Source organism: Peromyscus leucopus, chromosome 17 (genome assembly GCF_004664715.2).
Source record: "Peromyscus leucopus breed LL Stock chromosome 17, UCI_PerLeu_2.1, whole genome shotgun sequence".
Classification (NCBI taxonomy): Eukaryota; Metazoa; Chordata; class Mammalia; order Rodentia; family Cricetidae; genus Peromyscus; species Peromyscus leucopus.
Window position 1 is genome coordinate 54757048 of NC_051077.1, and position 14540 is coordinate 54771587.

At 61.6% G+C, this 14540-nt stretch overlaps 2 protein-coding genes across 6 annotated transcripts in view; one reads left to right on the forward strand and one right to left on the reverse strand.

The window, feature by feature from the left end:
• Crtc1 (CREB regulated transcription coactivator 1) overlaps nucleotides 1-5800 on the forward strand; it is a 56523-nt gene extending 50723 nt beyond the window's left edge. For 4 of the 5 annotated variants that reach the window (XM_028856900.2, XM_028856901.2, XM_028856902.2 and 1 more), the window contains 2 exons: nucleotides 173-353; nucleotides 1627-5800. In XM_028856900.2, coding sequence (XP_028712733.1) covers nucleotides 173-353; nucleotides 1627-1838 — 393 coding nt within the window. In that variant the 3' untranslated portion in view covers nucleotides 1839-5800. Of the gene's footprint in view, nucleotides 1-172; nucleotides 427-1626 lie in introns of all 5 variants that reach the window. The other variant, XM_037211858.1, reaches the window with a different exon arrangement.
• Nucleotides 5801-6064: 264 nt separating this feature from the next.
• LOC114682847 (cartilage oligomeric matrix protein) lies at nucleotides 6065-14246 on the reverse strand. The gene is given in 20 exon segments (XM_028856903.2): nucleotides 6065-6245; nucleotides 6325-6464; nucleotides 7245-7417; nucleotides 8321-8517; nucleotides 8918-8966; nucleotides 9055-9233; nucleotides 9362-9543; nucleotides 9626-9678; nucleotides 9841-9959; nucleotides 10490-10649; nucleotides 11002-11109; nucleotides 11209-11313; nucleotides 11396-11554; nucleotides 11640-11714; nucleotides 11867-12004; nucleotides 12764-12933; nucleotides 13313-13364; nucleotides 13603-13688; nucleotides 13933-13999; nucleotides 14001-14246. Coding segments are annotated over 20 exon segments (2490 nt in total). The 5' UTR covers nucleotides 14232-14246; the 3' UTR covers nucleotides 6065-6198.
• Between the last annotated feature and the right edge of the window lie 294 nt (nucleotides 14247-14540).

Consider the following 14540-nt stretch of genomic DNA (forward strand, 5'->3'; position numbering starts at 1 on the left):
CTGGAGGGTGAAGCCTGGGAGGATTTGGTGGTGGCCTCAAGTTTCATTTGCCCATCCATCATCCATCCATCATCTTGCCAGCGGGGCCAGCCATGGGTGTGAGGAATGGCTTCCGGGGTGGGAGGAAGTGTCCCCGTTCATTGTCCTCATGGCCTTCCGGGTCCCTTCCTAGCTGGAGCAGTTCAACATGATGGAGAATGCCATCAGCTCCAGCAGCCTGTACAGCCCGGGCTCCACACTCAACTACTCCCAGGCTGCCATGATGGGCCTGAGCGGGAGCCACGGAGGCCTGCAGGACCCGCAGCAGCTCAGCTACACAGGCCATGGCGGAATCCCCAACATCATCCTCACGGGTGAGGCTGACTCCAGGAGGCCTGGAGCCTGGGGGGCATGAAGAGTATCCTCACAGACCACCCTGCCTGACAGGTGACAGGGCTGAGGCTGGGTCCCTGCACCCCGCTGCAAACCCCTCAGGGTCTCCTCATACCGGACTCTGTCCCCACCTCCAGTCACCCCCCCCCACGCTAATCTATCCCCCTCAACCATCTCACCACATGCAGGACTGTTGCCCACAGACGTCTCCCCACAGTCCACTCTGTACCCCTCTCCCCAGCCCTCCTCACACTGGGCTCTGGAATCCAGTCTTTTTTCACGAATTCCTGTCCTCATCTTCAGCCAGGGAGAGTCGCCACACGCGGGATAAGCATCTCGAGCCCTCCGTTAGGACCAAGCTGCTCACACTTCAACCCAGCGCTCTCTGTCTTTTGCTGGCAGATGCCCACAGCCATATCTAGGAGACAGGCCTTTCTATGTTGCAGGGCAGTGTGGCCACACCTCACTCCATCCAGCCCAGAACCCGGCTTCCCCATGACTGCCCCCCTCAAGCCTCCCTGCCCACCTCCCTTTTTCTTCGAATCCCGGAAGAAGGGGTTGCTTTCTGTATGATCTAGTTCTGTTGGGGGTAGTGTCCCCTCCTCCCGTGGGCACTGCAGCACCCCACAGTGCGGCCCCCCCACAGTGCGGCACCCCACAGTGCGGCCCCCCCACAGTGCGGCACCCCACAGTGCGGCCCCCCCACAGTGCGGCACCCCCACAGTGCGGCACCCCCACAGGAGAGGCTTTATTTTCAGGACCTCTGTGTCTTGTAGTGTGGCTCTGTGGTTAGCATCCCACACCTCTAATAGACCCAATAGCCTGCAAAGGATGGCTGTGAGTCTCCTCTCCAGGCCTGGGAACCGGCCTGGCACCTCCCTGACAATGAAAGGAGCTGGGTCCTCATAGGGAGTGCCCATGAGTTCATGACCCACCCATGCACCTCGTACCCCGCGTCAGGAGGGTGTGTCCTTCAGGCCACACTGCCATCTGCCACCGAGCATGTGGCTTTGTAGGTGTCTGGTCTCACCCTGTACTCGGGGCCGAGACGAGCCCGTGTTCTGTGTACCCACTGCCAGCGGCTACCTCGTCACATTGCTCAGAGCACCCTAGATGCCCTGACGCCCCCCTGCAGAGCTGTCCCGGGGTGGGCTCCCCCACCCCACTGCTCCTCACATCGGTGGGAGGGGTAATGGCCTGGGGTCTGGTTCCCTGGAGCCAAGGCTGAGCCTTGTCATTTGTCCCCACCCACAGTGACAGGAGAGTCCCCCCCCAGCCTCTCTAAGGAACTGAGCAGCACACTGGCAGGAGTCAGTGACGTTAGCTTTGACTCGGACCATCAGTTCCCACTGGACGAGCTGAAGATCGACCCTCTGACCCTGGATGGACTTCATATGTTGAATGACCCTGACATGGTCCTAGCCGACCCTGCCACCGAGGACACCTTCCGAATGGACCGCCTGTGAGTGGCCATGCCTGCCACCCGCCGCTGGTCAGTCCCCGACGGCGCCGTCCAAACCTGGGGACGGTAATGTTCCGTCCTCCTTTGCCAACGGCCAAGCTTGTGGTTCTGAGCTTGCAATGCTGCCCAGCACCCCCTGCCAGCCGCTACCCTGGTTGTTCACCTCCCATGAAGCCTGGCACGAGGCCACTGTGTCCCAGGCCGGCTATCTGTCCGTCCATCCGTCCACCTGGGGCCAGGCTGACCACAGAGGCCACGAGTGCCTGGCCCCCTGGACTTTGCCCACGCTCGCTCCCTGGCCCCTCGCCGGGGACGTGAGAGCCCTCGTCGGTGGTCCACTTCCAAGACACCCAAGGTGTCGCTCACCCCCAGACATACTGCAGGAGAGGGGCTGGGGCGTGAGCGTGGGAGCACCCCAGAGGCTGAGGTGCGCGTCCGTCCGACTGTTCTCAGCTGTCACTGCCTTCCTTTATCCCTGTCCCTCCTGCCGTCGCCCCCAGCCCTGGTCAGGTCACGCATGCCCACCGTGCCCAGGCTAAGACAGCAGAGCAAAGGGACAGACCCGGAGCAGAATAAACACTATTTGGATGGCTGCCTTTTATATTCCTGAGCGCTCTCAGAGCGTGACAATCGACCTATGGCCGAATGTGGTGTGGACAGAGCCCAGGGAAGCAGCCGGTGCCCCCTCCTCAACCCTCTCTCAAGCACCCTTGGCCCACCGCCAGGCAATGCCCAATATGGCGGTACAGGACAGATGGAGGGTCACAGGTCACCTGCCCATTTTCATCCTTCCCAGCCCCATGATTGGTCCCTACTACTACTTAGGATCTGGGGCTCGGGAGGCAGCAGCCCTGTGGGTCTGCTTTTCCTCGAGTTTGTGTTGGCATTTGGTGGCTGACCCTCCCCTCTCTGGCCCGGACGCATGTTAGCCCCAGTCCCACCGTGGTCTTTTTTTTTTTTTTTTTTTTGAAAGCTAACTGGAACTGTAGCCTGAAGCACTTACAAGCCGGGCTGCCGGGCTGCACGTCCAGACGTCACCCACCTGCACTCAGTCTCAGCTCCAAAGAGCTGGGTGGGCAAGGAGGAGCCGGGTGTGAGGTCCTGGTGACTGGACGTGTCTGGAAGAGCTGCAGAGCAGACTTCTAGGAACAGGCCTTGGCTTTCATTGGGGGCCTCTGGAGAACCCACTCCCTCTGGGCATCCCCAAGGTGCCAGCCAGGCCTCAGCAGGTGGCTGGTGGCCATGTCTCTATGCTAAGGCTCCCTGTGATGGGGCCGTGGACCTGGCTTGTCTTTTGTGGGCCACTTTCGGCCTGGAGGCTCTGATCCCCACCACCCTAAGCCACAGCTTGACACGGTCACATGCCTCCGTCTGCCAGGGCCACCCTCTTGCTTGACTCTTTCTCAGTGATGTTGCCCGCTGCCTGTGCTGGGGGCTTGGGGGGTGCAGGAGCTGTGTGTCCTTCCCGAGCCCCAGTGTGGCTGCCTGCATGAGAACGCTGCTGCCCTTCCATCACCGTGCCCTCTGTCCCCTGCACTTGGGGACATAGCAGTGCTCTGTCCAGGTCTCAGGCCTTTCTGTCACTGTGCTGTGGCCTTGGAGGGAATAGTGCGGACATCACCACCACCACCATCACCATCATCGTCATTAGGAAACATGCATGGTAGTACACATCTGTTACCCCAGCACCTGAGAGGTGGAGGCTTGCCTGAGCTACATGAGACTCTGTCTAAAAAAACCAAGACAGAAATACACATGCTTGGAGTCTGGTTCTCTCCAAGTTGTAGAAGCCTGAACATCTGGCCTTAGCAAGGCAGAGAACCTGCTTCTCAGGCAAGGCCCCTGCTTCCAGTAACTGGTCACTGGCCTTCCAAGTTTTCGGTGAGCTGGGGCAGAAGGGACATGGCCCCATGACACCCCCCCCAAGCTTATGGCCCAGTTTTCAATGCCCTGCAGCCAGGAGGGCAATGTGGCTGTGTTGATGTGACTCAGTTCTTTGCCAAGTTCTCTGATGAGGTGATGGGGTCCTTGCCACAGCATCTCAGGCAGGTGTGGGGATCTCACTAGTCCTCACAGGCCAGCCAGGGCCAGGGGTGATCAGGTGCCTGCATGATCTGGAAGGGCTCACTCTTCCCTACTCTGGGCCTAGAGGCTCGGTGTCAGGGGCACTCCTGGGGGGTGATCTTTGTTTTCTAGATGTCAGTCACCTGCCTAGTATTGCCAAGACATCCCAAGATGACAGCTCAAGACCATGGGGACCCCTGCTGGTGACATGCACATACTGTGACCCATTGAGCTGTGCTGGGAGCAACCACATGTACATAGACCCTCTGCCCACATCCATGCTTTCTCAGGACAGGTTTGGACGACTGGCCCTTGGGAGGTCAGATTTGTGAGCCAACCCTGGCCCTCCTCCCCTAACCTAACCCATGTGCCACCGTCTTCAGCCGAGCCTCAGTCCTGCGGCTTTCTGACCCATTTCCCCAGTTCAGAAACGAGAGCGGGGCATCTTGATAGCACTGAGCTCAGATGTCTGTTTACCTTGCCCTTTTAAGCCCTCTGGGGCAGTGGTTACCCACCCAAAGGCCTCCAGACCGAGGATGCAGCTGGACCCAGCCCAGCTGGGTCCTAAGAAATGGCTCTGTCCTGTTTCTTCTCGGCAACTGTCCAGTGGCTGTTCTGTGCCGGGGAGGATTCTACAGTTGATTGCATACTTAGCCTAACTTCAGCTCTTTGGAAGACTCTTATACAGGGGGGCCCCCTAGCGAGACCCACATGCCACCACACAGCATGCAAGGATGGCTGGCAGCCATCCCACTAAGCCTGGCGTCAGAACCACAGCCCTGGCACCAGGACAAGAGCAGACAGGTGTGGGGTGGCCACCCTGTGCCGGTGCGGCCGCTGTCCCTGTCACTGTGGGCTTGGAGTTGGTTCACTGCATCCTGAGTTTTCCACTTTCCCTAAGATTTCCATGCCCAGGAGACCCGCAGGTGGAGGGGGCTGGTGGGATCAGGGTCCTGCCAGGGCCATGTGGCACAGGCCTGGGGTCAGGTCAGTGGTATAGTTCTGCCCTAGGCCTGGCTCTTGTCCCTCAAGAGGTGTCCAGGTGAGGACACCATGGTGCAGAGTCTGCCCTGTGCGGTCTTGACTGCTGGAGGGAGATGTAGTCTTTCACAGACCCCAAGGCCTGCCCAAGTGTGGTGGTACCTGTCCTTTTTATATCTCTTTCTCCTTGGCTCCTGAGGTCCCCACTTCCTTCAGGGATCTCCTGGTGGGTGACTTGGAGACCCTGATCATTCCTGTCTCAGGCATGGCCCTCAGTGTGGCACAAATTTCACCACCCCATTGGTCATAGCCACGTCTCCCGATCAGGGCAGAAGATGGAGGGACCTGTACCCTCTCAAGCCTGGGTGCAAGGGGTCCCCTGAGCCTCAGTTTCCCTTCCATTGCTTTCTCAACCTTGCTGGGCTCAGGGGCCCAACCCTCTGGGCAGGGTGCGGACAATGCCAGGGCCCCATGACGGTGCCAGCTGCCCCCCTTCTGCACACGGCCTTTCCCTGGGGCTCCAGAGCCCCAGCGTGACCGTGGTTCAGCCTAATCCACCCCAGCTGGCCAAACAGTTCTGATCACATGGGGGACATGAGGACGAAGCTGTGGCCTTCAATCCAGAGGCCAGCTCTGGTCCTCGGGCCCTGTCTTACCCCCTAGCAGGAAGCAGAATGCCATGGGCTGGGCAGCCCCTCTGATATATGCAAATGGTTGGTCCCACCCCCTCCCTGTGCCCAAGCTGGCTCTGCCCCCAGCATGTGCACTCCGCTGCTGCGGGTGTCCGTGGACTGTTCCCGTGGACCCGCAGGTGGGGGTCAGGCTGCTCAGGGCGCGCACGGCCGCCTGCCCGGCGCAGTTGCTTCTTTGTATTTTGCGCCCTTTGTAATGAAACGTAATAAACCCAAGGTTTTCGTCTGGGTCTCTCCCTCGCTTCCTCTCCCGTCCTGGATGCCTTGTCCTCCTCTGTCTGTGCCCCACAGAGGCCTGAGCCCCCTGCACACACCCCACAGTGACTGTGGGGCTCCTCAAACTTGGGGTTCCCATCTGATCATAGCCTGGACTGCTCCAGGGGTGTCAGCATCCGTAGTGAGTTGCATGCCCCTGCGGTCTGGATGACTACAGCACAGAGCCGGACCTCCTGAGGCCCATTCACACAGACCCCTGCAGCAGAGACCAGAGCCAGCCAGTCCCCCACATTCATACTTTATTAGCCTCTCCTCTCCAGGCCAGACACCCCTCCAGAGGGATGCCAGACCCAGACACCCGTAGCTCAGGCTGCCACAGCCCATCAGTCAGCAGTGCCACACTTGAGGTCCCTAGGCCCTCCGCAGCCGGTGACTCTCATAGTCCTCAGGGATTGTGTCTGCAGATTAGGAGGCAACAGGTGAGAGAATGCCTTCTAGAGCCTTCCAGGTCCTGCCCACTGCCCCTACCTAGCTCACCATTACAGCGGTAGCGCAGGTTAGCCCAGATGATGTTCTCTTGGGAGAAGCAGAAGACGCCCAGGCGGCCACCACGCATGGCCGTGTCCAGCACCACGTTGCTGTCAGCCACTAGCTCGGGACCCTCGTAGAACCGCACCCTGTAAGTGGGACCAGTGAGGTGGGGTCCCCCTGCTCAGCCCCTTCATCGCTGGTTCACACTTGAAATAGGGGTAGTGTCACAGCAGGGGGGCAGGGGAACCTGCCTCAGTTTCCCTCTGTGAGAATGTGTGTCAGGTGCCCTGTACACAGGTGTTGGGGTCCTATCACTTCTAATCAGGACCATCTGCCCAGAGGCCCATGCTGTTCTGTAAATGAAGCCAGCAGCAATGCAGGGCATCCCCAGGGCGGCTGCAGCAGCAATGCAGGGCATCCCCAGGGCGGCTGCAACAGCAATGCAGGGCATCCCCAGGGCGGCTGCAGCAGCAATGCAGGCCATCCCCAGGGCGGCTGCAGCAGTCAATGCAGGCCATCCCCAGGGCGGCTGCAGCAGTCAATGCAGGCCATCCCCAGGGCGGCTGCAGCAGTCAATGCAGGCCATCCCCAGGGCGGCTGCAGCAGTCAATGCAGGCCATCCCCAGGGCGGCTGCAGCAGTCAGTGCAGGGCATCCCCAGGGCGGCTGCAGCAGTCAATGCAGGCCATCCCCAGGGCGGCTGCAGCAGCAATGCAGGCCATCCCCAGGGCGGCTGCAGCAGTCAGTGCAGGGCATCCCCAGGGCGGCTGCAGCAGTCAGTGCAGGCCATCCCCAGGGCGGCTGCAGCAGCAATGCAGGCCATCCCCAGGGCGGCTGCAGCAGTCAATGCAGGGCATCCCCAGGGCGGCTGCAGCAGTCAGTGCAGGCCATCCCCAGGGCGGCTCACCACCCGCAGGGCATCCCCACCTGATGTAGCCCACTTGAGGTCGGTGCTGCAGGAACCAGCGGTAGGATGTCTTATCCTTCCAGCCCACGTTGCGAGGATCCTTCCACAGCAGCCGCACTTGGGACGTGGTGTCCCCCGTGTGCCACAGTGCATTCCGGAGCTGTTCCCCAGGACCCGTGGAGGACTTGACAGCCTGCCGCAGGCCAGGGGAGGAAGAGGATCAGAGCCCCGTCCGATGGAGCCGGTGGGGGTTAGGGGTGGTGGAATATACAGAAGGTCCTCGTGGGAGGGCAGACCAAGTGAGGACTCGTGGGTGGCCATGCGCAGGGCCACCTTAGGGGATCTACGGGTCTGGTGGCCTGTAGGCTGCAGTGCCTGCTGGGATAAGCTGGGATCTAGAGAACTGCGGCCTGCTGTGGTGTCTGTAGGAGGATGCGCAGTGACCAGGGGAATTTAGGGCTCTGTGACCGGTTTGGGAGCCCAATGCGATGTGAGGTGGTCCTAAGGGAGGACATTTTCTTCTTCTTCTTTTTTTTTTTTTTTTTTTTTGAGACAGGTTCTATCTTTAATTTTTCACTCCCCCATGTATGCATGTTTCTGCATGCGTGTGGGTGTGTATGCACTTGCAAGTGAAGCCTGGAAGTTGCTGGCTGTCAGATTCACCCTCAACAGTTTCCCACCTGTTCTATAAGGCAGGGTCTGTCGATGAAGCCCGGGGCTCCCCGTGTGGCTAGTCTCACCAGCCAGCTATCTCTGGCTGCCTTAGGGTTCCCGTCTCTACCTCTCAAGGCTGGAATTACAGGGGCCGCCATGTAGACCCAGCATTTAAGTGGGTTCTGGGGGATCCAAACTCCATTCCCCAGGCTTGTGTGGCAGGCACCTCAACGAGGAGGCATCGGCCCCAGCCCTCCCGGGGGAGAGTATTTATGGGCTGGTGGGAAGATTTGAGCCTGTGGCAATGGTTGGGAGTGGGGTGGGTGATGGGGATGGGTGAGGGAGAAAGAGGCTGGTGACAATGTTGGACGGCTATGGCGGCTTTGGTGGTGACGTTGGGAGAGTATGGTGTGTGTAGTGCACAGAGGGTACAGCCGAGCACCTTGAGCTGGATCCCTGGCTCAGCCACCGCCCGGAAGGGGTTGGCCTGCCAGTAGGTCTGCTCCATCTGTTTCCACATGACCACGTAGAAACTCGAGCTGTCTTGGTAGCCGAAGATGAAGCCAGCATAGTCATCATCAGTGGCCGTGTTCACGTGGAATGTGCCCTCGAAGTCTACGCCATTGAAGGCTGTGTAACCTGTAGAAGGGGGGAGAAGGATGGGGCCCTCCCGAAACCGGCTTGCTCTGGACACCCCGACCCAGACCCAGTCCCTCCAGAGGCCGTTCGCTACCAACCCCACTCCCTAAACAACATACCGTTGGCCACATCCCAAAACACACCCAAATCCCACTAGCTCTCAAGGGCCCCGCCTCCCATGGCCACTCACAAGGCCATGGCCCCAAGGCCCTACCCACAGTCACACAACCCCACCCTTCTCGGGTCCAGACCACCCACCCCCTGCCCCTCCACGGCCACACCCACCTATGGCCGCCACACCAGCAGCCTGCCATTTGTCCTCACCTCTCCGCCCCCCCTCTTCCCCACCCTTCCCGAACTAGGCTGACAGGTCCCGCTCTGTAGCCCCGCCCCGCCTCACCCACAGCTAGGCCAGGGTCGCTGTTCATGGTCTGCACGATCTCCATTCCCTGGGGAGGTCGGAGGAACAAGGAAGGGTCTCAGTCGGCCGAGGGGCACCTGGGCTCCCTTAAACCGCCACCCCGGTCCTGGCCGCACCTGATTGAGCACCACCCAGTTGGGATCGATCTGCGCATCACCCTCGGGGTCCAGCACCACCGTCTGGAAAGCCCTGAAGTCGGTGAGCGTGACCTCGGCGTTCTCGGGGCACACGTCGATCTTGTCTACGACCTTGTCGGCGTCAAAGTCGCCCTGACACGCATCACCCACGCCATCCCCTGAAAGGAGGTGGGACACGCTGCCACTGTGGGCTCAGCTCAGGCTCCTCCCAAGAGCCTAGGCCAGCTGCTGGCCACGCCCACACCAGACCGCACACCGGTGATGGCCACGCCCTCACCACCCTTACCGTCTTTGTCCTCCTGGCCCGGGTTGGGCACCAGGCGGCAGTTGTCCCGGCTGTCGGGGACTCCGTCATTGTCATCGTCGTCATCACAGGCATCGCCCTTGCCATCGCGGTCCGAGTCCTGCTGGGCGCTGTTGGGCACTGCGGGGCAGTTGTCCCGGGAGTCCTGGTGTCCGTCCCCGTCCCTAGAGTGAAGAGGTGGGACGATGGACCCTGGGAGAGGGTGTCATGCACCCCTCGGCCGCCTCCGTCGCACGGGCTCCTTACTGGTCTTGGTCGCTGTCACAGGCATCGCCCACGAAGTCGTGATCCACATCCCTCTGGAGTGGGTCAGGGGTCACAGTCAAGGCTGAGACTCAGAAGCTGTCCCCACCCCCAAGTCCACAAGCCAGGTCCTCCCCGCAAGAACTTCCACCCCCAGGTTGCCCTCGGCAGGATCCATGGTGGCCCCCGAGCTGTGGCTCACACAGGAAATGGCCCACCTGGTCCGGGTTTTCCTTCTGGGGGCAGTTATCACAGGCGTCCCCAACACCGTCCCTGTCGCTGTCCCTCTGGTCAGGGTTGGGCACCCGGGGACAGTTGTCAGCTACATTTCTGATTCCTGGGACAAATCGGGGAAATAAGGCAGGGTCCAAAGGAGGGTCAGGCTAGGATGGTGTCGGAACAGCACAGATCCGGCCTGGGACGGAGCAGACGGCCAAGCGGCTGCTGGCCTGAGTTTGGCCCCTGGGCCCCACGTGGTGAGAGAGACCGCACTCCTGCAGAGCAGGTTCCCCTCTGGCCTCCCCACGCGTGCGCACACACGTGCACACAGAACGGACAAATTAAAATGTAATAAAGATGCTGTTCGCCCTGGCACTCTAAAGTTCAAGGCCGGCCTGGTCTATATAGTGAGTTCTAGGACAGCCAGGGCTACACAGTGAGACTCTGCTCAAGGCCATCCCCCGCTGTGAAGCCGGCCGAGGATACTAAACTGGGTTCCTGAGAAGCCAACGCATCTCCCTGAAGTGGACAGGGAGATCTTTGCGTTACCGGGCCCTCCTCTCTCCCTGCCCTCAGCTGGACGGGTCACCATTCATCTTCCAAGCCTTCAAGCCCTCCACTGGAAGATGTCCCCACTCCCCAGCTCACGGTCGCCATCGATGTCGTCATCGCAGGCATCGCCCTGGCCATCCCGGTCTGTATCTTTCTGGTCATCGTTCTTCTGGGACCGGCAGTTGTCACAGGCGTCCCCCCACTTATCGCTGTCTGAGTTGCGCTGGTCTGGGTTTCGAACCAGCGGACAGTTGTCCTAGAAGACCGGGCAAGTGAAGCCGGGTCGGGATGGGGGGTTCAGATCGCTTCCCTGTTGGCTGGCAGAGTAAAGGCTGATCTGATAGCTTTTGTTCCCTTTCCCCGGAGCCTACAGTGTAAGGAGACAACCGATTCCTGCCAGCAGCCGTTTGACCCCCACACACGGTGTCACACTGACGAGAGCACACACACAAATAAATAGATAAATGTAATAAATTTAAAAATAACACTTCCCAGACCAGCGCGTCTCCAAGGAGGTCCCGCCCCTCCACCCGAGGCTGGACAACCAGCTAGAGCTTGGAGATGGAGCCGCCACCACGCGCCACCCATGAACCCTCCCATAGCCTTACTTGCTCGTTGGGGATTCCATCTCCATCCGCGTCTGGGTCGCAAGCATCTCCGATGCCGTCGCGGTCCACATCCTCCTGCCCCGAGTTGGGCACCGTCACGCAGTTATCCTGGGGAGCAGGTACGCGGGGTGAGGAGGCGTGTCTATCCGGCCCCGCCACGCCCCCAGGTCACGCCCGCCCAGGTCACGCCCCCCAGGTCACGCCCACCTTGCGGCACTGGCGCTCCGAGCAGCGCAGCTTCTCGTCCGGGAAGCCGTCTAGGTCTGTATCGCGGCCGCACAGGAGCCCGTTGCCGGCCCAGCCGACTGCACACTGCGCAGGGGAGGCGGCATTAATGTCCACGCACGCCCGAGCCCCGGGACCCCTCCTCCACGACCTGTGCGCCCGCACTCACCACGCACGACCTCGAGCCGTCGCGCTCCAGGACACAGTCCGCTTTCTCATGGCACGGGCTGGGGGACCCGTCCGGGCAGAAGCGCTGCCCTCGCCGCTGGCAGCCTGACGTCTGGTCACCCACGAAGCCGGGCTGGCAGGGGCCGCACTGGAAGGATCCCTGTGCGCAGGCGCGGTCCGTCAACGGGGCACCCACCCGCGCCTCACCCGCGCCGTTCTCATCGTCCCGTCCCTGCCTTCCTTACCCGGGTGTTGACGCACAAGGAATTTGGAACGCAATTGTGCTGCCCGGTCTCACACTCGTTAATATCCGTGCAAGCCTGGCGGACGGAGACGCGGTCAGACAACAGGTTTCACCTGGACGACGTCTCTTTGCAACCCGAGTCTCCACCCCGACTTCATGACCGAGTTTTCTGGACAAAATGCTTTCCATTCCCTCCTGACATAAACGTCAGGCTTATGCCCCCCTTACCTGTTTGTTGGTCTTGGCGAAGGCCAGCCCCACGCCCTCGTGGGTGGGGCCGCTGTACCCAGGCGGACAGGCTTCGCAGCGAAAGCCAGGGCTGGTATTGACGCACCGCACGCGCGGGAAACAGGGGTGAGCGGTGCACTGTGAGGAAGGAGCACGTAAGATTGGGGGCCCCAAGCTGGACCTCGAGAGCCACACCTTGGGGCTTCCCGGATTTGGACATGGGTTTGTTTGTTTTATTGGAGACAGCGTCTCACTGTATAGTACTGGCTGCCCTGGAACACACCATGTAGACCAGGCTGGCCTTGAACTCAAAGAGATCGGCCTGCCTCTGCCTCCTGGGAGCTGGGGACTAAAGGCGTGCGCCACCAGACCAGAACGGTTCACAGCCAGGGCCATCAGGCAGCTCTTGGGAGTAGGGTGTCACATGGGATGGAGATCCCAAGGGTCGCAGACGACTTTGCCTTGATGGACATGGGGTTGTGACCCCTTAGGGGTGAGGAAATGAACTTGGGGGACGGGCATCCCCAGCTGAGGGAGGAAGTGGCCGACGGGACGTGCAGGTGCGGCGGCGAGGAGGGCGGCTTTCCAAAGTAGAGGAGTGGTCGGGCCCCAGTGGTGAGGAAGATGGCTGGGGAGAGCCACCCTCAGCGTCCAAAGGGTGGTCCGGGTGGGCGTCAGTAGGAGCAGAAGGCGTGGTCAGGGGGGGCGTCTGGGACAAGGGTGGAGTTGGCCTGGGTGGGGCTCCGCCGGTTAATGTGAGATCTTCTGGATTTGCGCCTCCGGTTAGGGGCGGGAGGGCACCCTCGGTGGATAAGGGAGTTGTCGGGAAGGAGGGAGCTTGTGGTGGGGTTTGCCCAGGTAGCGTCAGGACGGCGGGGGTGTGGGTAGCCCGCGCACCTCATTAACGTCGGTGCAGTGCGAGCCGTTGCCGGTGTAGCCAGGAGGGCAGGAGCCGCAGCGCGCGCCGTTCCTCGTCTCCGTGCAGACCACGCCGGGGAAGCAGGAGCCTGGTGCGCAGAGTGGCACTGGCCGCACGCTCAGGCCGGGGGTGCGAGCGGGTTGCATCCCTTTAGAAACCAAGCAATTAGACCGAGATCGGGGGAGGAGCCTCTCGGAACCACACCCAGGGGAGGAGCCTCGCGGCCGCGCCCACCAGGACACTGGCTTGCCCCGCCCAGGGTGGAGCCGTTCATGACCACGCCCCTCGAGAGCGCTCTTTTTAGTGCACGGGGGCGGGGCATGGTCGCGCGTGCGCCCTGCCGCTGCGCGGGCCTCTAGCTCCACGCTGTCCAGGGTCGGCTCGCATCTCACTGGCCTTCTCTCCGGCGTCCAGTCCGCGCCGTCGCCGTTCACTCCCGCCCCCGCCAGCCTCTTCCCCAGCCCTTTTTCCTCCTTTTCGCCGTTTTCCCACCCCTCCTCCGGCCCTCGGGTCCCGGCTGTGCTCACCGCACGCGTCACACTCCATCACCGTATTCTTCAGGAATGTGATCTCCTTGACCTGCGGGAGAGCAGGTCAGCGGGACGCTCCCCTGTGCGCCCCCCCGCTGTCCCCCTCCTCCTCCCACGACCCTCTCCTTGGGAAGCCGGTGCCCACAACTACCCCTTTTCCATCCCCCCTTGCACGAGCCCCTTCCAGACCCTGTGCGTCGGGTCCCCGCGCTCTGTCCCGCGCCCTGTTTCTACTCTGTTGTCGCGCTGTCTCTCGGTCCCGCGCTGTCTCCTCTCTGTTCCCTTACCTGCTGTCGCAACAGTTCCCTCACGTCCTGCAGCGCCGCGTTGGTCTCCTGGAGTTCTCGCAGCATCTGCGGGGCCAGGTCTCCACCTGCGTCCGCAGGGGCCACTGATGGGCGGCCCAGCCACCCCATCACCCTTCGCCAACCATCACCCATCACTGCCTCCGGGGCTCTCCAAGCCCACCCCGCTGCTCCAGCTCCACCCGCCGCCTGATTTCTCAGCCCAGTGCATGTGTGGAGAACGGACCCCAAGCTCCGAGGAGCGGGAATCGGGAGCCTAGAGGGAACCGAGGGGCCCCCTGCCCACCCACGTCCCCTACTAAGCGGCTTTACCCAGCGGGATCTGGCCCTGTCCGGTCGCGCGCATGGCAGCCAGGGCGAGCACTAGAACGCAAGCGGCGAGGCCCATGGCGGCGGAGCTGCGGCTGCTGTCTGCGCCCTCCAGCCCGCGCCCTATTTATTCGCGCGCCCGGCCGGGGACGGCCCCCGCGGCCCTGCCCAGAGCCCGCCACAAGGTAAACAGGCCGGGCTCTGCATTCAGGACCGCGCCCCACGGCCCCGCGGGATGACCCGCGGCTGCTCAGGACAAGGTGGGGTCTCAGGAGAGAGGGGGTGAGCCGCAGGGAGTCCATGGGGCTCCCCGTCGCACTCCCGTTCCCATTGGGTGCCTGTATCGGACCCTCGCGGATAACGCTGGAGAAACAAAGTCACAAGTGCTCGGAAGGTCCGAACCCATCCACTCTGGCTCCCACACTCTCTCCACATTTCAGAACCCCGCAAAGGTGCCTGTGGGCGTGGCTACGCCCGGGTCAGCAGGTGCTGTGGGTTTGGCTAAGCCCGGATCCGCTGGGGGCGGGGGGCTCAGCTCGGGTCTGCAGGGCACTGTGAGGGTAAAAAGTCCTGGATTCCAGCCCCAGCACCTCCAGAGAAAGAATCCCCAG